Below are 27,437 nucleotides of genomic sequence, written 5' to 3'. Positions count from 1 at the left end.
ATTACAGACCAATATCACTGATGAACATAGATGCAAAAATCCTCAACAAAACACTAGCAAACAGAATCCAACAACACATTAAAAGGATCATACAACATGATCAAGTGGGATTTATCTCAGGGATGCAAGGATTCGTCAATATACAGAAATCAATGTGAAACACCATATTAACAAATTGAAGAATAAAAACCATATGATCATCTCAATAGATGCAGAAAAAGCTTTTGACAAAATTCAACACCCATTTATGATAAAAACTCTCCAGAAAGTGGGCACAGAGGGAACCTACCTCAACATAACAAAGACCATATATGACAAACCCACAGCAAACATCATTCTCAATGGTGAAAAACTGAAAGCATTTCCTCTAAGATGAGGAATAAGACAAGGATGTTCACTCTCACCACTATTATTCAACATAGTTTTGGAAGTCCTACCACCGCAATCAGAGAAGAAAAAGAAATAAAAGGAATACAAGTTGGAAAAGAAAAAGTAAAACTGTCACTGTTTGCAGATGACATGATACTATAAAGAATCCTAAAGATGTCACCAGAAAACTACTAGAGCTAATCAATGAATTTGGTAAAGCAGTAGGATACAAAATTAATGCAAAGGAATCTCTTGCATTCCTATACACTAATGATGAAAAATCTGAAAGAGAAATTAAGGAAACACTCCCATTTACCACTGCAACAAAAAGAATAAAATACCTAGGCATGAACCTACCTAGGGAGACAAAAGACCTGTATGCAGAAAACTATAAAACACTGATGAAAGAAATTAAAGATGATACCAACAGATGGAGAGATATACCATGTTCTTGGGTTGGAAGAATCAATACTGTGAAAATGACTATACTACCCAAAGCAATCTACAGATTCAATGCAATCCCTATCAAATTACCAATGGTATTTTTTACAGAACTAGAACAGAAAATGTTAAAATTTGTATGGAGACACAAAAGATCCCGAATAGCCAAAACAGTCTTGAGGGAAAAAAACAGAGCTGGAGGAATCAGACTCCCTCACTTCAGACTATACTACAAAGCTACAGTAATCAAGACAATGTGGTACTGGCACAAAAACAGAAATACAGATCAATGTAACAGGACAGAAAGCCCAGAGATAAACCCACGCACCTATGGTCAACTAATCTATGACAAAGGAGGCAAGGATATACAATGGAGAAAAGACAGTCTCTTCAATAAGTCATGCTGGGAAAACTGGACAGCTACATGTAAAAGAATGAAATTAGAACACTACCTAACACCATACACAAAAATAAACTCAAAATGGATTAGAGACCTAAATGTAAGACCAGACACTATAAAACTCTTAGAGGAAAACATAGGAAGAACACTCTTTGACATAAATCACAGAAAGATATGTTTTGATCCACCTCCTAGAGTAATGGAAATAAAAACAAAAATAAACAAATGGGACACAATGAAACTTAAAAGCTTTTGCACAGCAAAGGAAACCATTAACAAGATGAAAAGACAACCCTCAGAATGGGAGAAAATATTTGCAAACGAATCAACAGACAAAGGATTAATCTCCAAAATGTATAAACAGCTCATGCAGCTCAATATTAAAAAAACAAACACCCCAATCCAAAAATGGGCAGAAGACCTAAATAGACATTTCTCCAAAGAAGACATACAGATGGCCAAGAAGCACATGAAAAGCTGCTCAACATCACTAATTATTAGAGAAATGCAAATCAAAACTACAATGAGGTATCACCTCACACCAGTTAGAATGGGCATCATCAGAAAATCTACAAACAAATGCTGGAGAGGGTGTGGAGAAAAGGGAACCCTCTTGCACTGTTGGTGGGAATGTAAATTGATACAGCCACTATGAAGAACAGTATGGAGGTTCCTTAAAAAAACTAAAAATAGAATTACCATATGACCCAGCAATCCCACTACTGGGCATATACCCAGAGAAAACCGTAATTCAAAAAGACACGTGCACCCGAATGTTCATTGCAGCACTATTTACAATAGCCAGGTCACCGAAGCAAGCTAAATGCCCATCGACAGATGAATGGATAAAGAAGATGTGGTACATGTATAGAATGGAATATTACTCAGCCATAAAAAGGAACGAAATTGGGTCATTTGTAGAGACGTGGATGCATCTAGAGACTGTCACACAGAGTGAAGTAAGTCAGAAAGAGAAAAACAAATATCGTATACTAACACATATATGTGGAACCTAGAAAATGGTACAGATGAACCAGTTTGCAGAGCAGAAATTGAGACACAGAAGTAGAGAAAATACGTATGGACACCAAGGGGGGAAAGCCTGGGGTGGGGGGTGAAGGTAGTGGTGTGATGAATTGGGAGATTGGGATTGACATGTATACACTGATGTGTATAAAATGGATGACTAATACGAACCTGCTGTATAAAAAAATAAATTAAATTAAATTTAAAAAAATAGAACTCACATGTCATGGGGTAAGGAAGTTAATTATCTAAAGTTCAGCATAGCTTTCACTTCTTTCCTTCTAAGTAAAATTCTATTTTATTTATTTCAAAATGTTATTATAGTTCATTAATTTTTGTTCTATCCTTTTATCTTCAAATAAATATTCTATGTCTAGAATAAAGCTAATAAAAATATTAAATTAAATTTTAAAAAATAAAATTAAATAGATACAAAGAAAACAAAAATAAACAAGTGGGACTACATCAAATTAAAAGGCTTCTTCTGCACAGCAAAGGAAACCTTTAACAAAATGAAAAGGCAATCTACAAATGGGAGAAAATATCTGCAAATCATATATCTGATAAGGGGTTAACATTCAAAATATATAGAGAACTCGTAACTCACTATCAAAAAAACAATCCAATTAAAAATGGGCAGATCTGAACAGACATTTTTCCAAAGAAGACATACAGATGGCCAACAGGTACATGAAAAGATGCTCCACATCACCAATCATCAGGGAAATGCAACTCAAAATCACAATGAGATATCACTGCACACCACTTAGAACTGCTATTATCACAAAGAAATATCAAATGTTGGCAAGGACATGGAGAAAAGGGAACCCTTGTGCACTGCTGGTGGGCATGTAAATTGGTGTAGCTGCTATGGAAAATAGCATGGAGGTTCCTCAAAATATTAAAAAATTGATCTACCATATAATCCAGAAGAGAATGAAAACACTAATTCAGAAAGATATATGCACCCCATGTTCACTGCAACATTATTTACAACAGCCAAGCCATAGAAACAACCTAGATGTCCATCAATGGAGGAATGAACAAAGAAAATGTGGGGTGTATATATATGTATATATATACACACACATATATATTATATATATGTTATATATATACACACACATATATACATACAATGAAATATTATTTGGCCATTAAAAAAGAATGTAATCCTGCCACTTGCAACAACACGGATGGACCTTGAGGGCATTATGCTAAGTGAAAATAAGTCAGACAGAGAAAGACAAATACTGTATGATCTTACTTATATGTGGAATCTTTAGGGAAAAAAAGTCGCATATAGAGAACAGATTGGTGGTTGGTGGTGGCAGGAAGTGGGGGGGGTGAAATGAGTGAGGGGGTCAAAAGGTGCAAACTTCCAGTTATAAAATGAATGTCATGGGACTGTATTGTACAGCATGGTGACTACAGTTAATAATACTGTATTACATATTTTAAAGTTGCTAAGAGAGTAGACCTTAAAAGTTCTCATCACAAGAAAAAAAAATTTTTTTTTTCAAGTTGCTTGGAAAAGTCCTTCAGAATTTCACCTGTTTTTATTTTTTTATTTTTTGGCTGCATTGGGTCTTCGTTGCTGCACACGGGCTTTCTCTAGTTGCGGCGAGCAGGCGCTACTCTTTATTGCGGTGCACGGGCTTCTCATTGCCATGGCTTCTCTTGTTGTGGAGCACAGGCTGTAGGCGTCTGGGCTTCAGTAGTTGTGGCACGCGGGCACATTAGTTGTGGCTCGTGGGCTCTAGAGCACAGGTTCAGTAGTTTTGGTGCACAGGCCTAGCTGCTCCACAGCATGTGGTATCTTCCAGAACCAGAGATCGAACTTGTGTCCCCTGCATTGGCAGGCAGATTCTTAACCACTGCGCCACCAGGGAAGTCCCGAAAAAAATTTTTTAACTACGTATGGTGATGGATGTTAACTAGATGTTTTGTGGTGATCATTCTGCAATACCTACAAATATCAACTCATTATGTTGTACACCTGAAACTAATATAATATGATGTATCAATTATACCTCAATTAAAAAATACGATAAAAGTACACTGACATGCTATCTAATTCATCAAAATGTATACTCAACCTTTCTAAAACTAATCATCTCTTTCCCACAATATGCTCATAATCTTCCAGATGGGATCACTTCAACTTAAGAACTTCCAAAGTATAAACCTTCTTCTACCAAACCAAACTTCACACACCAGTGACAGATGGCATTAGTGGCTGCTTCTACAGTTTCACGATGGATTTAGAAATAAATGGATTCACAAACGACCTTTCAAAAGCTAACTAGGGGCTTCCCTGGTGGCGCAGTGGTTGAGAGTCTGCCTGCCAATGCAGGGGACACGGGTTCGAGCCCTGGTCTGGGAGGATCCCACATGCCGCGGAGCAGCTAGGCCCGTGAGCCACAATTACTGAGCCTGCGCGTCTGGAGCCTGTGCGCTGCAACAAGAGAGGCAACGATAGTGAGAGGCCCGCGCACCGCGATGAAGAGTGGCCCCGGCTTGCCGCAACTGGAGAAAGCCCTCGCACAGAAACGAAGACCCAACACAGCCAAAAATAAAGAAATAAATAAATAAAATTTGAAGAAAAAAAAAAACAAAAAAACAAAAAAACAAACAAACAAAAAAAGCTAACTAGTGTGTAGGCAGAACTTCTATACCCACCATATGTGACTGACCATCTTTCACCCAGTTGCCCATGTCAGAAATCTTGCTGCCTCTCTTTTCCTTTCCACCCCCCACCCCATCCCCCATCCAGTCTGCCTCGGCTCTTACACTCAAGCCCTCCTCTGCAGTCCCCACTGCCCCAGTGCTATGGAGTGAAATGTTTGTGCTCCCCCCCCCGGAATTCACATGTTGAATTCTAATGCCCAATGTGATGGTATCTGGAGGTGAGGCCTTTGGGAAGCAATTAGATCATGAGGGCTCTGCTTAGATCATGGGATTAATACCGTTATAAAAGAGGCTAGAGAGAGGTCTCTCATCCCTTCCACCATGTAAGGTTATAATGAGAAGACAGCATCAATGAGGAAGCTGGCTCTCCTCAGACACCAAAGCCGCCGGAGCCGTGATCTTGGACTTCCAGCCTCCAGAACTGCGAGAAATAAATTTCTGTTGTTTATAAGCCACCAGTCTATGGTATTTTGTTATTACAGCTCACCAGGTTTCAGCCTACATTCATTCTCAGCTCTCCTACTACAGCATTCACTCACAGTTGCTTTATCTAGGGTTCACAGACTCTATAATCCACATATAGAAGTGCATTTAGATCTAACTGGTTTCCTTTGTAATTCTAAGTAATTTATTTTATGCATTGTCCTGAAAAGGGGGCTGCGGTCTTCACCAGACTGCCAAAGACATCCACGGCCCAAAAAGGTTTAAGGGCTCTAACTGGACTCTGCTTCCATGCTTATACCCTCCAACTCTCCTCCACACTGCTGCCAAGGTAAAGTTTTTGAAACATAAATATCATCTGTCATCCATACTTAAATCCTTAAATGGTACCAACTGCTTCCAGGATAAAATCTTAACTCAACCATCCAACAATCAAGTAGGTTCACGACTGGCTCCTGCTCATCCCCCCAGCTTCATCTTGCCTCCCGCCACAAATGCAGCTAACATCCTGAGTTGACTCTGCAATTCCCTGAATTCAGCAAGCTTTCTCACTCCTCTCTGCCTTTGCATAAGCTGTTCCCCCTGCTTGGAAAGCCCTTCCTCACCACCTCCACACGGTTAACTCCTGCTCATCGTTTACTCCCAGCTTAAGCACCATCTCCTCAGAGAGCCCTCCTGGCCATCCTCCACTCCCAGGCTCGGTAAGATGCCCAGTCAGCGCTCTCACAGTACTCTGTGATGATCTCCCATAGCACTTTCCTCATGGTGTTTTGTCCATTTACTGTCTGCCGCCCCTTCCACCCTGTGAGCTTTCTTAAGGCGGAAGCTAAAACAGTATAACATGCCTAGCAGAGCTCAAGACACACAACAGAATGCTTATTAACAAATGCGTGCTGAACAAGGGATAGGCTCTGGAAAATAGCCAAACCAGCCAAAGTCCAGTCAGAAACCTCATCAACTAATGAGGTGGCACCGGTCTGGAGATTACCATAAATGCAAATTGCCAGTTGAGGCAAGAAAGTTCTGCATCTATTAATCTGCCACCAATGCTCCTTCATTCAAGGCTGGGAAGTCAGCCCTTAATAAATTTAATTACCCTGGGCAGGCACTGTGCCAAGGGGCTTGACAGGCATTAGAGCTCACTAAATCTCAAAACAACTCTAGAATATTCTTTTTTAAAGAAAAAGAGGCAAAGAGGTAAACTGCCCAAAATCAAGCAGAGAGTTATAAAGTCAAGTTTTCAACCCAGGTCTTTGATTTCAAAGCCCATGCCTAGCCACTGAGCTCAGCTGGTTTTCTGGAGATGAGCTATCAGCATGCCCTTCATCTTTGGAGGCATTCTGGAAGAGCCTAGGTTGGATGAGAGGGGGCCCTTCATTAGCCTCACAGCAAATAAGAAAGGTCTCATTCCTCCAACACTACACACTACTATTAAATTCTTTAAAATTTAATGTAACCTCCCCCATATGTATTCATTGAAAAATCTTTTAAATGGGAAGGGCTTGTGAGAGTTTTCTCCCCCAAGAACAGCAAGTAAAGCAGGAAATGAGCAAAACTTTGTTGAACTCTCCACACCAGGCTTGGAGGTTGAAAAGGGAGATGAAAAATATCAATATATCCCAAGGAATGGAGTTGGTTGTGGCAATACCAATAAAGGAAAGAAGGCAGAGTCTCCATGGTCTGCTGCACAGACACCACGAAGCACCATCCTTTAACTGGCTGAGAAGGCTTAGCAGAAGAAACAGCCCATGGGCTTCTAACAGATGGAACACCAATTTTGCTGAAAGCTGCTGCCACTTCCACTAAACTTTAGTTTGGAATGTGCACCACAGCTCTCATCCTATGATCTTTAGCACTTCCCTGTAAGACCTCTGGGGACTCACACCCTACACTTCAAGAAAAAACAGAATGTTTTCTTTAATCTCACCCACACCACCTGTTCACATTAGTTTCTTGAGCCCTTACAGATGTGGTCACCTCTCATATTTTGACTAGAAGTTGGTGATCACAAAGCATCTTCATTCCTAATTACCACCACTCCGCACTTCCCCATCCTCATCCCCCTTGCACCCCAGTTTCCCCCTTGACCACCTTGTGTGTCCTTACTCTTCCAACTCACCTCCAAATCAGGTGTCTCATACTGTCCAGTGACTTTTCTGCATCCCAAATTTCAACACAAAACCAACACAGTCCATTCTTCCTGTCCCTAACTCCAACCAAAAACCCATACAATGTAAGTATCTAATTATTTACAATGAAAACTATTCAGGTAAACCTAGGGGGCTTTCAACTATGGGATTATAAATATCTAGTCACCAAACAGCTTAAAACCAAGAAGAAAATGCAGCCTTTAGGGACACATAGTTCCACAGAAAAGGTTTTACTGTGGCTATCATTTTCTAAATTAATCCATACTGATATTATTGAGATTATAAACCCCCAAAGAGACTCTTAGTATACATCATGTAACACTCCACACTTCTACTCAAGACTGTATCTTTATCACTTGTTACAGCAACTGTTCCATGATTAGATCCTGCCCCACATTCAGTGAAGAAAAAGATTAGCTTTACAAATAAAATGCATAGTTTAAACACATCTTGAAAGTGCTACAGTACTGGGGGTGGGGGTGGGGGTGACATGAACAACAGGTAAAGCTAATTAACAGTCATATATATACACAGAAACAGGGAATACAGGCCTCAGAGAGTACATGATTATGTCCCCCTAATCAACAAAAGAATAAAACAGAAGTTCCTCTAAGCAAGGATTTTTGTGGACCAACATGCAAAAACACACCTTTATTTTTAAAGGTGAGTAGCACAGCTCTGTGTTATGTTAAAAGAGAAAGGCAAGCTAGATAAAACTGTATAGGGTCATACACCGTGAAGATTTTGTATATACACGCAAAGTTTCATATGCAAACACGAAGACTTGAAAAACCTGGTTTTCTGAATTTCAGTGGCATCTGAAGAAAATGAAGAATACCATCCATCCATCCCCAGAACAGAAACCAAGAAATCATAAATCTAGAAACAACATACGCTGAAATACACCACACTCTCTCCCACCTCCAGTTTATTATTTCTTGCTGGTTAATACACACCTGGACAGTTAAGAATGACTGTATTATTCAATCTATTTTGTGTCTCATTCATTATGTTGAAAAAAAATTCTTTAAGGAGAGAACTTTCCTAACACATCTATCTATATAAAGCACTCTAAAAAGGGCTGAAATTGAAAAACAGTGACCTGAAATAGGCAGAGACTTTGAAAGCATGGACATGATCAGCAAAGCCCCCCCCACCCAATCTATGTTCTCCAAATTCCTGCCCCACTCTTCCCATTAGGTACCCATTAAGCTAGAGAAAACTTCTCACACCCTGTTCAGGAATGCTATCAGCACAACCATGTTAAGAAAACCAAATGACTGCAGGAAGAGTATTTGCGATACTTTTGAATGACTAGAATACTTCTCCTTCCAGGAAGTGTGGCTAAGAGTGTGATTATTCATATAAATGCACTTCAACTTACCAGTGTGTAAGAGTCCAAGAGGTAGATAAGACATGAACAACTGTTACTCCGTATCACTCCACTTTAGCAGAAAGAAATGAGAAAAGGCACTCCCCAGAAGGTCCCAAGTACATCACCAACCTAACTTTTTACCAGGACATTAATGAGGCAGCAATGAGGCTAAATAGAGCCTGTCCACAAACTAGAAACACAAAATGCTGTGGTGTGGTCTGCCCTCATCCCCCCTTCTCCCCCAACCAGAGTGATCACAGCTGCAATCCATGATCTTTCCCAGGACATTCTTCTGCCCTAACACAAAACTGCACCTGTCTATAATACAGGACATTTGGTACAGTTGAATGAACAGATGCAGTTAGCTAGTACTACATCTTCTTCCTACTGCATTCTTCCTTCCTCTGGTGAACAGCTGCAGCCACAAATTCAGATGTCAGGCACTGTTTGCAGCTCTGTCCCCTGGCCTCAAGGATGACATGGCATTTTCATTCATCTTGTTCCATTCCCTCAGTCTGGTACATCACAGATCAGTTTGGTTTTGCCCACTGCTGCTGGATATTCCAACATACTCCACCTTCCCCTGTATACAAGGACTTGAATTTACCCGAAAATCCAATGCATTTATCCCTAATCATATATCAAAAGCTGTCATATGAGATTTATATTTGTGAATCTACAAAAGTCATAGTCCAAGGTGAATACCTTCAAAAATTCTCTCACTAAAGAAAAAAAGAAAAGAAAAAAGATTCTGTATTAGTCCAACGTCTCCCTGTATAGGCCTCTGAGGTTGCCAGTTTAATAGACTTAAGAAAGGGGCAAAGATGACTGACCCAAAAGCTAACATGAAAAAAAAAGTTCAAATTATAGACTAACTTGTACTGAAATTTTAATTCCCAAAACTGATCAAAGGAGCACTTCCCAGTAATCTGAATTAACAATAGGACTGCTTCCCCCTTTGGAAATAAAACATGTTGGAGCTGGGGGGAAAAAAAAAACACAGAGCTAAATTAAACAAGCCCCACATTTTCAGAATATGAGAGAAAACAGGGATCTAGAGAACTCACAAGAAAATAAGCTTGAATGTCAACTGTTTCTTAATAAAACTAGAAAAAAAGAAAAAAAAATAGGCTTGAAAATCCTGGTTGCCTATCAGGTCAACATTCTAGAAGAGCACTGTCCAACAGAACTTTTTGGGAGGATGAAGTGTTCTGTATCTGTGTTCCCCACGGGGTAGCCACCAGCTACTGAGACAGAGAGTGCTTAAAATATAGCTAGTGTAACTCAAAACTGAATTTTTAATTTTATTTAATTTTAATTAGTATGAATTTAAACTGCTACATGTAGCTAGTGGCTACCATACTGGACAGAACAATTCTAGAATGCAGTCTTAGATTCTGGTTATTAAAAACTTCAAATAAAGCTGCTTAACCTCCCTTTGCATTGAACACACATAGGAAATTTCTTCCTTATATCTAACTATCTCATTCAGCAACATAATTTTGTTACATAGGGACCCAGCCCAAAGCAGGCTCAGCCTGTTTCTCAAAGCCCCTACCAGAACCGAGTGACATCAGCGTCATCCACCCAGTTGGAATGAAGGCCCTCTTTTGCAAACCACTCTGACACGGAGTCCCACAACAAGCCTGAATCTGGACAGTTTTTTAAGTGTCTGATTAAAATTATACAAGTTTTGAGTTGTGACTGGTCAAATTCCTACATGTAGCTTTGATGAGATACTGAACTTAACCTTTCTTCAAAAGAAAAAAGAACTTTTAACCTCAATCTTGATCTATAATTATTGTGGTAGTTCAAAATTTTGCATCAGTTTGCACAGACACACCTCCGTATGACCTAATAAAAAAATCCAAATTATATTAGTTCTCACCATCTTCATACTCTGCCCTCAATAAATAATATTTAATACACTAGGGTTTCATTTTAAAAAACTTTATTCAAAGAATTCTTAGCCCTCTGATTTTTCCAGCTAGAAGAAGGTTAACTTGTAAAAATTAATGTTAACTTTAATACTATTAAAGACTATGACGAGATTTTTAGTCAAAACTTTTCAGCAGACTTAAAGTGCTATGTTCTCTTTTTTTGGGGGGGGGGGCTATGAGGGGAGGAGAGTGGTGAATGGGAAGGAGAAGAATGAATGGGGAGGAGAAGAGAATTATACCAAAAGAGCCTATGTCCTATATGTTAACTGGATCTAACTCTAAAAAGCTATTGTCTCAAACCAATGTAAACAAAGAACATGTTTTCTTAAAAAATAAAATTATCTCCCAGTGTTCCATCACTGCAAAGGGGCAAATTTTTCTGGATACCCAAATGTAATCAGGAAAATGGGGCAGACAGATAAACGTATTGACAGTGAATACTTCATATAAATCATGTTGCATCTTCAGATGCACACAAAACTCAAAAATGCAAAGTAAAACTGCATGACTCGGGCTTCCCTGGTGGCGCAGTGGTTGAGAATCTGCCTGCTAATGCAGGGGACACGGGTTCGAGCCCTGGTCTGGGAAGATCCCACATGCCACGGAGCAGCTGGGCCCGTGAGCCACGATTGCTGAGCCTGCGCGTCTGGAGCCTGTGCCCCGCGACGGGAGGGGCCGCGATAGAGAGAGGCCCGCGCACCGCGATGAAGAGCGGTCCCCGCACCGCGATGAAGAGTGGCCCCCGCTTGCCGCAACTGGAGAAAGCCCTCGCACGAACCGAAGACCCAACACAGCCAAAAATAAATAAATAAATAAATAAAAATAAGAAAATCCTTTAAAAAAAAAAAAAAAAAACTGCATGACTCCTTGGTATTTACCCAAAGGAGTTGAAAACTTATGTCCACAAAAACCTGCACATGGATGTTTATAGCAGCTTTATTCATAATTGCCAACACTTGGAAGCAACCAAGATGTCCTTCAGTAGGTGAATGGATAAACTGTGATACATATAGACAATTGAATCTTAAAGTGCTAAAAAGAAATGAGCTATCAAGCCACAAAAAGATAAGGAGGAACCTTAAATGCATACTACTAAGTGAAAGAAGCCAATCTGGAAATGTTACATACTGTATGATTCCAACTATATGACATTCTGGAAAAGGCAAAACGATGGAGTAAAAAGATGAGTGGTTGACAGGGGTTGGGAGGAGGGAGTGATGAATAGGTAAGAGCAAAGAGGATTTTCAGGGCAGTGAAACTACTCTATATGACACTGTAATAGATACATGTCACTATAATTCATCCAATCCCACAGGCTGTACAACACCAAGAGTGAACCGTAGTGTAAACCATGGACTTTGGGTGATAATGACAAGTCAATGTAGGTTCATCACTGTTACAAATGCACCACTGTGGTGGGGATGCTGATAATAAGGGAGGCTGTGCATGGGAGGGAGCAGGGGGTATATGGGAAATCTCTGTACCTTACTCTCAATTGTGCTCTGAACCTAAAACTGCTCTAAAAATATAAAATCTTAAAAAAAAAAAAGTAAAACTGTGCAAATGAGCTGTTTTGTGTTTAAGAGAATGTTTAAGGGGGTTTTATAATCAGATGGATAACTAGTGACATCACTGGAATGAACATTCTACTGATTAACTAACTAGCGATTCATGCTGTGTTCACATGGAATTTGAAAGCCCAGGTTAAGCTGGTTGAAGTGTGGCAACATGTTCCAATTGGGAGACAGAGATTGATAAATCAAAAATGAGTGTGAGGGCCACACACTACTAGGAGCCAAGCAAACTTGCCATATAACTCACAGAGTGACAGAAACAGAGTTCTACATCAATTCCCAAGGCCTGGGCTCAGAGAAAATAAAAGAAACAATAAAAATAAATAACTTCTGTTTAAGCTAACTAGTCAGTATCTTGGTTGAATCAACTTTCTACCAGTAACCATTTCAGGAACAAGAATTTATTTTGTGAGATTACTCTTGATCTCTGCCCTAACTCCATCTTTACTTAAAATTCATCATTATCTAGCAGATCTAGTTGGTAAGTAAAATGCTTCTCAACAGAATAGATCACAAAAATGAAATATTAATAAAATCTATTTCCCTGGGCTTCCCTGGTGGCGCAGTGGTTGAGAAGCTGCCTGCCAATGCAGGGGACACGGGTTCAAGCCCTGGTCTGGGAAGATCCCACATGCCGTGGAGCAACTGGGCCCACGAGCCACAACTACTGAGCCTGCGCGTCTGGAGCTTGTGCTCCGCAACAAGAGAGGCCGCGACAGTGAGAGGCCCGCACACCGCGATGAAGAGTGGCCCCCGCTCGCCGCAACTAGAGAAAGCCCTCGCACAGAAACGAAGACCCAACACAGCCAAAAATAAAATAAATAAATAAATTTATTTATTTTTTTTAAAAAAACTATTTCCCTAAAGAAAACGTACCCATGTAATATTTCTTTTATGACATGATTCATCAGAAAATAAATCATGAACATCTTTTTTTTTTATCAAAACAATGAATCGTTTACCTAATAAATCCCATATCTAAAATACTCCAGGGACTTCCCTGGTGGCGCAGTGGTTAAGAATCCACCTGCCAACGCAGAGGACACGGGTTCGAGCCGTGGTCCAGGAAGATCCCACATGCCGCAGAGCAACTAAGCCTGTGCGCCACAACTACTGAGCCTGTGCTCTAGAGCCCACAAGCCACAACTACTGAGCCCGTGTGCCACAACTACTGAAGCCCGCGTGCCTAGAGCCCGTATTCCATAACAAGAGAAGCCACCGCAATGAGAAGCCTGCACACCGCAACAAACAGTAGCCCCCACTCGCCGCAACTAGAGAAAGCCCGCGCGCAGCAACGAAGACTCAACGCAGCCAAAAATAAATAAATAAATTTATTTTTAAAATAAAATAAAATACTCCATTATTCCCTAAATATCAGACTGAACACTTATGTCTACTATACTTTAAATTTACTTATGAAAAGAATAACACTTCTCAAAGTTTCCATTAAATTACATTGTAATACAGATTGTCTCCAATTATAAAGGCAGAATATCAATAATTGTAATTAGATATTTATACTTAATATGCAGAATTTGAAAATAAAGTCCATCTTTCCCCCATCCTAATTAATTACCCGTTCTATCACCCTATAATACACTAAGGATATTCTTATTGTCTTCTTCCTGTCTTTTTTTAATAATATTCTAGATCTGCTCTCTCAAAAACTTTTGAAAATATCTATGAAGAATCTATATCCCTCAGTACATTTTGTAGCTTCAACTAATACCACTTATATCTATATGATTTAAAAGTGCTTTTACGTATGTATTTCCACTAAAGAAAATACACCAATTGACTATTTCATTTCAGATTTGACAATTATAAACTAGCATGACTTTTTGCATGATTACTGAATGCCTAAAATAAGCCAAAAAAATGCTCATGCTCATATTTCACTAAAAGTTTTAAGTCCATGTCTCAGGGAAAAAAATATTTTTGGTCATTAACCCTAAAAACATTTATGTGCTATACAAACACCTTGTAACCTTAGTAAATCCTCAACAATTTCCAAGGTAGCAAAGTTTCCCAGTGGTCTCTCTATAACACATTAATTACCTACACTCCATTTCACAATATAAAACCAAGGAGAAAACTAGAAATTTTGAGTGTTCAAAGCACTAACACATTTGCACTGCATGCTCCTCGTGGCATTCTCCTTTCTCATTGCAGTCCCACAAGACCCACCTGAAAGCTCTCCTGTGTTAACCAACCCCCACTGATTGGTGTCCTGAGTGGACAATGCTGGGCAGCAAGTCCTTCCGCCTAAGTCACTAGAGCGAAGAGCAATCCTAAAGGAACTGCCTTTAGTCCGCTAGTACCAGAACATTCTGCTAAGAGGCTCCTCAGCAAAGGGCTGGGTGTGGGCCCTGGCCAGCTGACTTCACAGACCTGCGGCTTCCGCAGAGTGCAATGCTGACTAAAGTTTCTAGAGAGCACACTCACCTTCATGCTCATGAAGGGAAAAGGCAAGTTACCTCCTGAATGGCTTTGACATCTACTTCTCTCCATTCTCCCTGGCCACTATACAGGTATAGTAATCCCCTGGGGATCACTCCTCCTGACAAGTCTTCTGTACCTCTGGACTTTACAACATGCCACAAACATATAGACACCACATTCACACACACACACACACACACACACAATCATACCCACATACACAGGCCACCCTCAAGATCATCCAGTAATCTTTCACATTAAAGAAAATCACCTCACAACCCACTCAAAGTTCTGCAACAGCTCCCCAGTGCACTCAGGATAAAAATCCAAAGTCTTAAGCATCACATATGGGGCCCTGTATCACCAACTGCTCTCACCATCTCAGCCTCATTTCTAGCTGACCCCTCTTCACAATCTACCAATCCTCTACAATGAACTTTCAGCTGATCAAATGTGTAGTGCTCTCTCTAACATCCAGGCCTTCATCCATGCTCTCCCCTCTGCCTGACAGAAAACACTCTTCTCCCTATTTCCATTCTCTCCCAATCTTCCTGCAGGCCTAGGCTGGCGTCACCCTCCAGGCTACCTTCCTCTACATCCACCTCAACTGGAGTAGGTGCCCCTCCTAACAAACCCTATTCCAAGCCTAACACACTTCATTGTAACTGGTGTTTTTACTCCTCTATGCCCCCTGCTCCCAGAGAGTGCTGCCAGTGACCCTCTTGTCTACCATAATATCAGAGGCACTCAAATATGTGCTAAATATGTTATAAGTTTACTTAATGAACATAACATGAATGTAGCCCATGCAATAAGGGAAACATGTTCAAAATCAGTCATGATATAATGGAAACTAGACAGCAATTTCCTTATACTTTGGTATAAACTGCAAACTACACAGGCACCTTTAGGAAAGGTTAAAACATTACACATTAAAAAGAACAGCTTCCACCATAAAGATATTAGTTTCGCCTAACTCCTGTTAGGCAAATTGCAGTTCATAAAAAGTGCCATATTGAAAGTATCAAAAAAGCAGCCCTGGTTGCTTATAGGTCAAGTATGGCATCAGTGTAACTATTCCTCTCTACTACCAAACTCTCCTTGCATTACTCAGAACCTTGCTCAGTTTCTAAGTCTTGATGTAAATTTTTTAATGTGGGTTCCACTCATAATAATGGTCCCAAAGACATTAACGTGTTGCCAGGAAATAGACCTCTGATACATCCTGGGCATTAGCTGCCACTGGCAGCTACTTTCTCTGAGCCACATGTCTTCTTATGAGTTACAATCTGAGGCTTGTAACACCAGATTTTTCCAGGGCAGCAGACTGATGTCATAAACGTGATGGTACTAAGCACTCTACAGAGCTCATCAGCTCCACCCTGAAATCCCTGAATGCAAAGGCAAGTTTCCCATCTATAAATAATGCCTGAGTTTTCCCATCTACAAATAAAGAGAGAATGGTTCCCACTTAATAAGATTCTTGTGGGAATTAGATTGCCTATGAAAGCACTTAGCAGACAACACAATTATTTTCAAGTCAAAAAGAAGGGGAGACTATAAAACCTAAGATATTTTCACATCTTCAGAACTTTTGGTAACGCCGTAACTTATTTTTCGCTAATATCCTTTCACCAAGAAATTTTTGAGAAAGAAAAGGCTGAAAGATAAGAAAATGAGATTTTTTTTTTTGTCATAACCTTTGGATATGACAAACTCCACAGAAATCTACACTAAGATCCACTTTCTAATCTTTCTCTGCACTCCCAAAAACCATAGCCTTAATTTCTACCTCAATCATACCTAGGATCTGAGAGACAGTAAAGATAAAATACTTCAATACATCTTCCCAAGATGCCCTCACCAGAAATAATCATTTCCTTACTGCCTGTATGCACCTCCAAATATACTGAATCTTTGGAAAATAAAACAAAACAAAAAAAGAGGTAAATCACAAAAGCTGGCCTTCAAAGTCTCCAGTTTCCTTACAATAGATCTAGAATCATAAGTTATGATGGAGGCATCTGTCTGGTAAGAGGGGTGGCAATCCATAAAAACTCCAAGTGTAACAAGGAGAATTTAAACTGTAACTACAGGTGGAAAAGTTCATTTCCCACCTCAAATATTTTCACTCTAACACAGGATGGCCAAGCAAGAATATAGGCTGGCCAAGGTGAATATTTTTATCATTTAAAAAAAAAAAATGGGGACAGAAGGGAATTTGAGCCAATTAAGCAAATTGGCTCTCACGTTCCTAAGCCTAGCTGACTTGAGGTTTTTTTTTTTTGACAAGGGAATCTTACAGATCTTCTGAAACAAACGTGTTTTAAATACGGTGAGACCTCAACAGTCTTATAACTTTACCCAAGCCTGGGTTCTGGGCTCGACTTTTAAAAATGGGTGACGTGTTAACAACTTCCTAAAAGCAAATGGGGCACTAGGATATAATTTAGGAAGTGATGATGCAAGTCTCTGGGGGACAGGGAGGAGGGGAGGTGAAAAAGTCAGAGGAAATACCCTCCTGGTTCCTGGGCACCAACTCATACCAAGGAGGGGAGGAAAGGCTGGCCTCCACAAGCCAAGGGAAGGGGGCACCCCAGCTCCACCGGGAGATGCCAACGCCGCCCCCTCATCCCTGAACGCAGCCCTGCCCCCCTCACCAGTAGCCCGGGCGGCCCCTTTCGGCCCGAGCCTCTGGCAGGCGAGTCCCCGAGGGTGGCAGCGAACCCCATGCAGGGCCTTCTCTGCCCACCCCCAGCTCCCCACCCCGTGCCCCCTCCCCGCAGGCCCAGCCTGGGCCCAGCCCCCAGGGTTCCGGCCTCCCCGGGCCGCGAGGCCTGCCCGGGCAGCCCCGGCGCCCGCGCCCCGGCCCCCGCCCCCACCCAGCCAGGCACTTACCCCCAGAAGCCGCAGGGACAGCGAGGCGGCAGACTGGGCGCTTTGCTGCGCTCGCTCCCGGCATCTCCCATGGTGCTCGGCGGCGGCGGCGGAGCTCGGCGGCGGCAGCGGTGGCAGCGGCTGGGCCTGGGCCCCGCTCGAAGGAGGAGGAGGAGGAGGCGGCGGCGGCGTCGGGGGTCTCGGGGCGGGGGGAGGGGGAGGGAGCGGGCGCGCGGGCAGGCGCGAGTCCGGGGCTCCGAGCCGGGATTCCAGGCCGGTCAGCTGGAGGCGGGCCGCACCACTCGGCCTTCGGAGATGGGGGGGCCGGGGGGAGTAGAGGGAGGGGAGCTGAGGAGGTGGGGCGTACGGGTGAACCGAGGACCACGGGGGAGGAGGGAAGTCCTGGAGCCCTCGGCAGCTCCCACCGCCGCTCCCAGCCAGAGTGATGTCCCGTGCGGCGGCGCTGGGAAGGACCTGAGGCCCCCCCCCACCTCGGCTTTAGCGTAGCGGCGGCCGCTGTGAAGCCACAGGCCCCGCTCCCTCCGTAACACCCTCCCCTCCCTCGGAGGCTGCGCTGACCGGACAATGGCCGCTCCGCCCCCTCCCCGCCTCACGCACCCCTCCCAAGGAGTCACAATGGTCTCGCCGGGGGGAAGCCGCCGCCAAAGCCCAGCAGCTGATCAGCTGGGATCCGGGCGTGCCACTTTGTTCAGCGCCTCAAAGGAAGAGGACGGGGCCGTGGGCAAAGCCGAGACCGTAGAGCTATCACTCAGCGACAGGCCTCGGAGGCTTTCCTATTCTTGGAACTTTAACATCTTAAGGAAACTTACCTTCCCCTGTTTGAAGAAGGGGAGCAGCTTCTGAGTACTCTGGGGCACGTTACCTCCCCCCCCCAAACGCGAATGGTACGCCCCAAGCGAGAGGGGGAGGAGCAGCTTAGTTGTTTAGGGTTAGTTGAACCAGTCCCAGAGCGGCGGCGAAGCGCCGCGCATGCGCTCGGAGAATCCCATTACCCGGCACGGGAAAGGGCCAGGAGGAGAGCTTCCAAACCCGGAAGTGGGGCTCGGTCTTCCTGGGGCTGCTGGGGTCTTCAGCTATCCGAGAGGTCTACGAGCCCTCCGCTTTTGGTCCTGGACGATGCCGGAGGACATTTCTCAATGAACTGCTAACCCCTGGAAATCTCTCTTCCCAGGCCTCCCACGCCCAACTCACTCTTCCTGTTCCACCCAGAGAACCGGTTTCTCTTTGGCAATGATGAACTTCTGGGAAACGTCCCTCCCCTCTTCCGCACCCGCCATGGCGGGGGGAGAGAGGCTAGTGTTTTGGTCAGGTTACGTGCCCCTCTAACCCCCTCGGTGTCCCCATCCTCGGAGACACAAGTCCACTCCCTATGCCTAGGCTAGGAGAACCTCTCTTCTTTCTGGAGTGGACAGTTCGGTTTTGGGAGGGTGGGTATGGCCAAATTAGTGATGGAAACTGGTAAGTGACCAAAAAGTTTGAGGCACTAAAAACCGAGTCCTTTAACGCTCATTGTCTTTTATCCTGAACCCATTCTGAGCTTCAACCAATCGTGAGAAGAAGGCGATTGTTCATCACTAATTTCAACAAGGAGCAAACTTCCACCAGACCTCTTGGAGAGGTGACCCATAGCTGAGGCCCTTATGGGTGGACTTATCAGTCCCGGCTACTTCTAGGAAGGCTTCCTGGCTTTTTTTTTTTTCCCGCCACAGCTGAGCGTGTACAGAGACCCTCTCGAACCCCATCCGGGGGCCCTTGAACCCCTTTTCTTGGGATAGAGAGGAGGCCTTGCCAATTGACAGCCACAAGCCCTATTGTAAGCAGGTGTTGCTTGCTTTCCCCTCCTGCCCCCCACCAATTAGTTTTCTAAATAGTCACAATTATTTAAAGCTCAGTAGATTTCTCTTAATGCCTGGGTTTCCAGTTGCTTTGGGAAAGCAGAAGCTTGACACCACTAAGCTCAGTCACTCATAGCACTGGTGATACGGAGATACATGTACCTGCCCATTCTGTTTGTACATGCTCTGTGGACTTATTAACATTGTTGTTGCTTCTTTTGGCCTCTAAATGATCTCAGAGAGACAGCAGTGAATAGTCCTGAAGAGAGATCTTAGCGGCCCATCTACCCCCTACCTCATAAAGAGCAAGGATCACACTTAGTTTAGCATCCTCCTAAAGAGGCTCCTGCTGATGAAGACAGTAATTGCAAAAATCAAACCACTTAAAGCGAAAGCACCCTCCAAATGTGAATGCTGATTTATTTTGCGTAATATTTAGTTTCGGCTTTGTTGATTTTCACAAGCCTTCAATAAATATTTCTGTCAAAAGCCCATAGAATGGATGAAGTCATATAGCACACCCAGCTCTCATTGGACTCATATTTCCTTAAATCCCCACTTAAACTGACATAAAATTGCCACATTCATAGAAGATTTACAGGCTTTGAGTTTAACAAATAGATTAAATAGGACTCTTGCTATTGGCATCTTGATGACTTTCTTTTGTATGTAGAAAAGGAAACCCTAAAACCAAAAGGAAATTTTTATATAAAACATGATTGTCATCTTACAAACTGCTTGCCTACCTGTTTACCAGTTATTCAATTTAACAAGCATTTATTAAGTACCCAGTATGTACAAGGCATTTCCTAAGGCTTTGTCACTCCTACTCCCCTCTGCCCCTTCCTCTCCTACCCAGCACAGTCCTACCGCCCCTTCAGGCTTTTTTTTTTTCTTAATTTATTTATTATTTTTGGCTGTGTTGGGTCTTTGTTTCTGTGCGAGGGCTTTCTCCAGTTGCGGCGAGTGGGGGCCACTCTTCATCGCGGTGCGCGGGCCTCTCACTGTCGCGGCCTCTCTTGTTGCGGAGCACAGGCTCCAGACGCGCAGGCTCAGCAGTTGTGGCTCGCGGGCCCAGTTGCTCCGCGGCATGTGGGATTCTCCCAGACCAGGGCTTGAACCCGTGTCCCCTGCATTGGCAGGCAGACTCTCAACCACTGCGCCACCAGGGAAGCACCCCGTTCAGGCATTTATTACCTCTATGCCTCCCATACTCTGACAAGGCAGAATTGGTCCCTCCTCCCTCTGCCCATGTAGTCTCCATTATAGGACCAGGAAATTTACATGTCTGTCTCTCCTCACAAAACCTAGCTCCAAAAGAACTGGCTCTTAGAAATAGCTGTTAATGTACCCACAACCCAGTGGGGATAGCAGAGACTCAGAGGGTGTTACTTAGATTAATTTTATTACCAAATATTATTATTTTATTTCTGTACATACCATTCTGTTTGTGCATGCTCTGTGGACTTGTGGGCTCCATCAATCTCAGTGGGATTGAAACAGAATCAATCCATGTTTGTTGAACGAATGAGCTAATCTGATAAAAACCCACTCTTAGTCAAGGCTCCTTTGTCTGCAAGTACAGAAACCCACTGAAACTTCTTCATGCTAAAAAAAAATTTTTTTTAAGGAAATAATCTTATAAAGCCCAAGGGCACAGAGATCAACAAGATCTCAGGAAGGACTGGAACAAGGATCTGAAATACCAGCAGGAAGCCATGTAGCTATTCCTTCATTATCTCTTTTCTCCCTGGTCACATGCTCTGCTCTCTACAGAGCTGCTTCATTCCTCTTTGCAGACCTGTTTTCACTGCTTCTCTAGGAACATAGTAGAACATGGCTTTCCAAGCTTACCTATCCTCATTTCAAGAATTAGCAGAGAGGGACTTCCCTGGCAGTCCAGTGGTTGAGACTTCGCCTTCCAATGCAGGGGTTGTGGGTTCGATCCCTGGTCGGGGAGCTAAGATCCCACATGCCTCCGGGCCAAAAAACCAAAACATAAAACAGAAGCAATATTGTAACAAATTCAATAAAGACTTTAAAAATAGTCCACATCAAAAAAAAAAAAAATCTTAAAAAAAAACCCCCAAAAATCTAGCAAAGATTCATTAGTATCTATGAATCCCAATTCCCAGGAGAAAGATCCTTATTGGTCTAGCTCATGTCAGATTGTCTATTTCTGGTACAGTCTCCTTTAGCCAGTGGAGCATTGTGTAGTGAAGGCTCTTTGCTTTGTAATGCAAACATGGCTGCCAGAGACCCATCCTTGTAGCCTACAGTTCTCAAAGAAGATCAGTTATGTTCTTGGCAAAGATTCCAAAAGGTGTCTACCACAGACCAAAACAGGAGTAAATTGCAGCCTGAAATTCAAAAGCATATAGAACAATGGACAAGTTCAAGAATTTTCCAGCAAAGGAACTGCTAGTTGAGCTATTTCAGTCCTAAATTTAACTGGCACTTCCTCAGAGGAGACTTCACCGACACCCAGCCCCAATTAAAATTATGTTGCCCCATTTTTATCTTCTATGGCACTCTTTCTTTGCAGCACCTATCACAGTTTACAATTAAATATTTATTTGTGTGTCTCCTCTCCAAAGATTATGTCTGTTTACTGCTATATACATAATCCCTAGGGCACATTTGGTAGGCATTCAATAAATATTTGTTGAGTGAATACAAAGGCACAATAATGTGTTAATCGATGTGAGACCCATATGTGAACTGGCATCCTAATCAGACTATCCTGAGGGAACATCTCCATCACCACCCAACTTCCCTAAAGACACTGAAACTCACTGTGAGCTTTTTTGTCACACTGCAGTTGTAAGAAATTAGACCCAGTGTTCATCTGCTTCTTCTCATTACTTTCCTAGCTGGCTAACTCTTCATTCTCAGTTCCCAAGTTTTCTGTCTGAAGAGCCCTTGAACCAGTTCCTATAACGTGCCCACTCAGTTGGCCAAAAACTCAGAGAGGACATAAAATTCCAGGGCATCATCAAATTAGGGGACCAAAGTGCGGGGGTAATTGGCAGAAGTACTTTTGTCATAATTGTCTTGACTATTTTCTACTGTGGATTACGTTCCAGATGAACCTGTGATGTGACTCTTGGGGGTAGTTTGCAATCACCACTGGCCCAAAAGGAGCCATCTACGTGCTCAGTAGGGTTTAGAAAAGGATAATATTAATGCTTCAGCAGCCAGAGCTGCTGTGAAAGAGCCAGGTGTGGCTCAAGGGCAGGGGCTCACAAGGGCTGCTTTCTTGGTAATACTAAGTCCAAAGACCTTAGTCCTGAAAGTCACAACCAAAAAGGAAGCACATGTAGAGACCTGAGACAAAGCAGATGGTCCTCCAACTCTGATTCTAATCCTTACCCCACAACTCTCTCTAACTCCCAGTTTAAACCCTTTCATCACTAACATTCATTCTAAGCTGGTATTAGTCCCAATGTCCAATCCAAACTCTAGCCTCAATCTTCATCCTAATCCTAATATTATCTGTAAAATTTAACCCTAGGTTTTAAGCCTAATCTCAACCCTAATTCTAAGAGCTTAACAAGGCTCCTTGCCTTGCCACTGTCTTTTTTCCCCTTGCTCTCTTTCTTATATCCCTTGGCCCTGACCCACTCTGGGGAACAGAGAACTCTATAATATCCTGGACCCCTGGAGAGAATGGGAGCCAGTTTCAACAATCCTAAAAAAGAAAAGAGCCTTGGGCTTTCAGGAAAGAGAAAGTGGGGACATCTCTCACCTGTACAGGATGCAGAGACCGTCCACAGTTACAACATGACTTGTTGCCTAATTCAGGAGCTTCTTGGTCTCTGAAAATCCAGAAAAAAATGCAATCCAACTATAGACTCAGGAACGTTTGGTACAGCTGGCCAAGAGCAGGAGACCTGACACCCTTAAGCAAAATGATCGGTTAGATTAGATGAGTGACTGGCAAACCATTTTCTCAGAGCAAGAATTCTGGTTTCTGCTCTCCTCCCTGACTTGAGTATGGTTTTCCAAAGGAAAATAAAAAATCTTTTATTTTATTTTTTTAAAGTCACTGAGCCAGCCCCTCCCTGAGGTTCCTTCTGGCCCTCGAGTTTTCTGATGTGCAGTTGATTTTTTTAGTCACTTACAGTCCAGTTGGCATGGATAAACTCTCAGAGCCAAGGGAAAAGAAGAGCAACCGAGCATACTGTCTCCAGCCCTTCTCAGGAAACTAAAACTAAATTAAATAAAATGAAGATTGCGATGGGAGGAGAGGGGAAGAGCAGAGAATATGCTGCCATTTCACATCCTGTGTTCTGTTCGTGAAGCAATCGCTGATTTCCCTGCTGCTCACACCCATCTTGGTGTGAAATTTGATTTTACTGACTCTTAAAATTTCTTTTTAAGAATGGAGATATTGTTTTTCCCAGAAATACTTGACCTTTGTGGGGAAAAAAATTCAAATAATGAGAAAGGAAAAGTTCTCCCTAATACCATCCCCCTCCCCAGATATATCCTTTGTTAACACTTTGGTGTATACCTCTCCAGGCTCTTTATTTATATGTGATTATATAAATGGGGTCATTCAACACATAGTATATTCTATCTGATTATTTTTAACTTAGAAATATGTCTTGAACATCTTCCATATCTATGCATATAGCTTTGCAATATTGTAGCTAAATGTATTAGGGTTCTCCAGAGATATATATGATCTCTATATATATCTACCTATATGTATGTACATGTGTACATACACATATATATATATATAAACATATACATATCTCCTATCTCCTAATGACTAGTATATATATGAAACAATATATAGAAATATATATAATAGCCATATATATGAGATTTTCTTTATTATATATATAAAGTATAACCATATATATTAATTTTATTTATTCATTTATTTATATTTACCATATATATAAAAAGAGGTTTGTTATAAGGCGTTGGCTTATGCAATTACAGTGGCTAAGAAGTCCCAGGATCTGCAGTCCTAAGGCCTGAGAACCAGGAAAGCCAACGGTATAAGTTCCAGTCCAAGCCTGAAGAAAACTGATGTCTTGGTTCAGAGACCATCAGGCAGAGAGCAAATTCTCTCCTGCTCAAACTTTTGATCTACTCAGACATTTAACAGGTTGGCTGGGCCTGCCCATGTTGGGGAGGGCAATCTGCCCTACTCAGTCTACTGATTCAAATGTTAATCTCATCCAGAAACACCCTCACAGACACACCCACAATGTCTAAGCAAATATCTGGGCACTCCACAACCAGGTCAAGTTGACACATAAAATTAAACATCACACTAAAATCATGGGCTCCAAAGTCAAGCTGCCTGAGTTTGAATCAGCCTCCTACCACCTACTAGCTCTGAGTCTTTAGGGGAATTATTTAGCCTGTCTGTGCCTCAGTTTCCTCATCTGTTACAGGAGGCATCTGTAATGTGCAGTGCTTTCCATCTGCCTAGTTTCTCTTTGGTGGTCCCACTTTTCCTGTTCCCAGGCCTTCTCAGAGATGCACACACTAACTAGTTTTAGTCAGGGAGCCCTAACCTCTGGCCATAAGAATTCAGAATGGCTCAAGGAGAGCCAGGGAGATCCCTGGCCTGACTTGCTAGCTTTGCCTTCTGATAGCAAGTGTCCTTGGGCCCATGTAGCCCAGAGCTACCAGGGACCCTCCATGTGGAACTAGGCTGCCAGGGGACCAAGACAACGAAGAAGAAAGAAGAGAGATGGAGAGAGAGAAAAACTAAATCATCAAGACATTGTTTGACTGAGAAGTGAAAAATTAAATGTTTTGAGACATTGTTTGAGTCCTTGAATCCAGCCAAGTCTGAAGCTAGAACAACCCTCTGGACTTTCCAGTTACATGGACCAATGAATTCCTTCTCTTCCCCCTAACCTAATTTGAGTTAGGTTTCAGTATGTTTCAATGAGAAAAGTCCTGACTATACATTATAGTATCTACCTATGTCATAGGTTTATTGTGAGGAATTATATAATCCATGAGGAAATCTTAGCATAGTGTGTAGCCTAGGGTACAAACTCAATAAACATTCACTGTTATTATTCATTTCTTTTTAATGGCTGCTGACCACTATACATGGGTGAACCATTTAATGAATTCCCTCTTGATTCATTTGTCTTATCATTCATTCATTTATTCATTCAGCAGACAATTGAGCCCCTACTGTGTGTTAGGCACTGTTTGGGGCATTGAGGATAGAGCAGTGTATGAGACACATAAGCTTCCCTACTCTAGTGGTGGAGGCAGGCAATTTAAAATTTTTTTTAAATGTCTTGGGACTTCCCTGGCAGTCCAGTGGTTAAGACTTTGCCTTCCAATGAAGGGGGTATGGGTTCAATCCCTGGTGGCGGAGCTAGGGGAGCTAAGATTCCATATACCTCTTGGCCAGAAAAACAAAACATAAAACAGAAGCAATATTGTAACAAATTCAATAAAGACTTTAAACATAGTCCACATCAAAAAAAAAAAAAAAAAAAAAAAAGGAATTCCCCTCTGGTCCAGTGGGTAAGACTCCATGTTCCCAATGCAGGGGACCCAGGTTCGATCCCTGGTTGGGAACTAGATCCTGCATGTATGCCGCAACTAAGAAGCCCGTATGCTGCAATGAAGATCTCGTGAGCTGCAACTAAGACCCGGCACAGCCAAAATAAATAAATATTAAAAAAAAAAGTCTTGAGGGAATTCCCTGGCAGTCCAGTGGTTAGGGCTTGGTACTTTCACTGCCAGGGCCAGGTTCAATCCCTGGTCAATCCCTGGTCAGGGAACTAAGATCCTGCAAGCCATGCATTGTGGCCAAAAAAAAAAAAAAGTCTTGAAGGACAGCTAGGTCCAACTTTCCACTTTTATAAAAATTTTACAACGAATCTTCCCCCATTTGTCCTATTAATATCTGGGATAAATTTTTTAGAAAAAGAATTGCAATACCATTTAACATTTGTTACATTTGGCCAAATTTCCCTCCAGAAATGTTGTACCAATTTACATTCCCTCCATCAGTGAATGGGAAGGCAGATTTCCCCACACCTCAGTAGTACTGGGATATCATTAATCTTTTTAATCATTGCCAAGGTCAAAGGTGAAAAATGACACCCAATGGATGTTTTATTTGCACTTTTTGATTATTAATGATGACCAGATTACTTTTATATCCTATCATGTTTTTATATCATATGATAAGATATAAAAATAGTTGAATTTTAATTTGGATTTATTTTTGTGTGCATTATCTGTTTATAACCTTTGTCAATTTTTTTATAAGGGTTTTTTTTCTCCTTTAAGATATTTTTGTTGATATTGAGAATATTAACCTTTCGTCATATGTACTACAAATTATTTCTCTGTTATTTGTTTCTTAACTAGGCTTTTGGTTTTCAAGAGTCTAAAAATTCAGGGGAACTATGTGAATTAACTCTGGCTGATGTTTGAATTGCCAGCATGGGTGCTATTTCTTAAGGCCTCTAGTTGCTGCTTATAGGTTAAAAAGAAAAGGAATTAAAGGGAAAAAAGAATTAAAGGGAGAAAGACAGGAAATTGCAGGAGTTGGGGGGCAAGCACTGAGGGGAACCCCATCCTCTCAGCCCCTAATTCCACCTCATCTCAGGCAGGCTCAGCTCTGCCTCCATGGGTCAGCTAGCTGCTCAGGCTTGCTGCCAGCCCTGAGCTCCCTGAAGTGAGTCGTCCAGGACCGACCTCAGCCTTCCTGATTTCCTGTCTAGAGGTGGAAAAACAGCCAGAAGCAGTGGCCTTATAGCTCTGTCAGCCCCCAGGGACTGACCTGAAGTTCCCCGTCAAGTTCCTTGCTCAAGTTTGCAGACACAGCATCTAGGAGAGAATAGCACCA

General features: G+C 42.2%; 1 protein-coding gene across 1 annotated transcript in view; it reads right to left on the bottom strand.

Annotated features, from left to right (window-relative positions):
- The window catches only part of ZFAND3 (zinc finger AN1-type containing 3), a 326,971-nt gene extending 308,984 nt beyond the window's left edge, over positions 1-17,987 (bottom strand). Inside the window, exon 1 of the mRNA XM_057554383.1 lies at positions 17,748-17,987. Within this exon, the coding sequence (XP_057410366.1) occupies positions 17,748-17,818 (71 nt within the window). The 5' untranslated portion in view covers positions 17,819-17,987. The remainder of the gene's footprint in view (positions 1-17,747) is intronic.
- Between the last annotated feature and the right edge of the window lie 9,450 nt (positions 17,988-27,437).

This window comes from Balaenoptera acutorostrata, chromosome 10 (genome assembly GCF_949987535.1).
Source record: "Balaenoptera acutorostrata chromosome 10, mBalAcu1.1, whole genome shotgun sequence".
In the NCBI taxonomy this organism is placed as follows: Eukaryota; Metazoa; Chordata; class Mammalia; order Artiodactyla; family Balaenopteridae; genus Balaenoptera; species Balaenoptera acutorostrata.
This window is presented reverse-complemented; position numbering and strand designations above follow the sequence as displayed.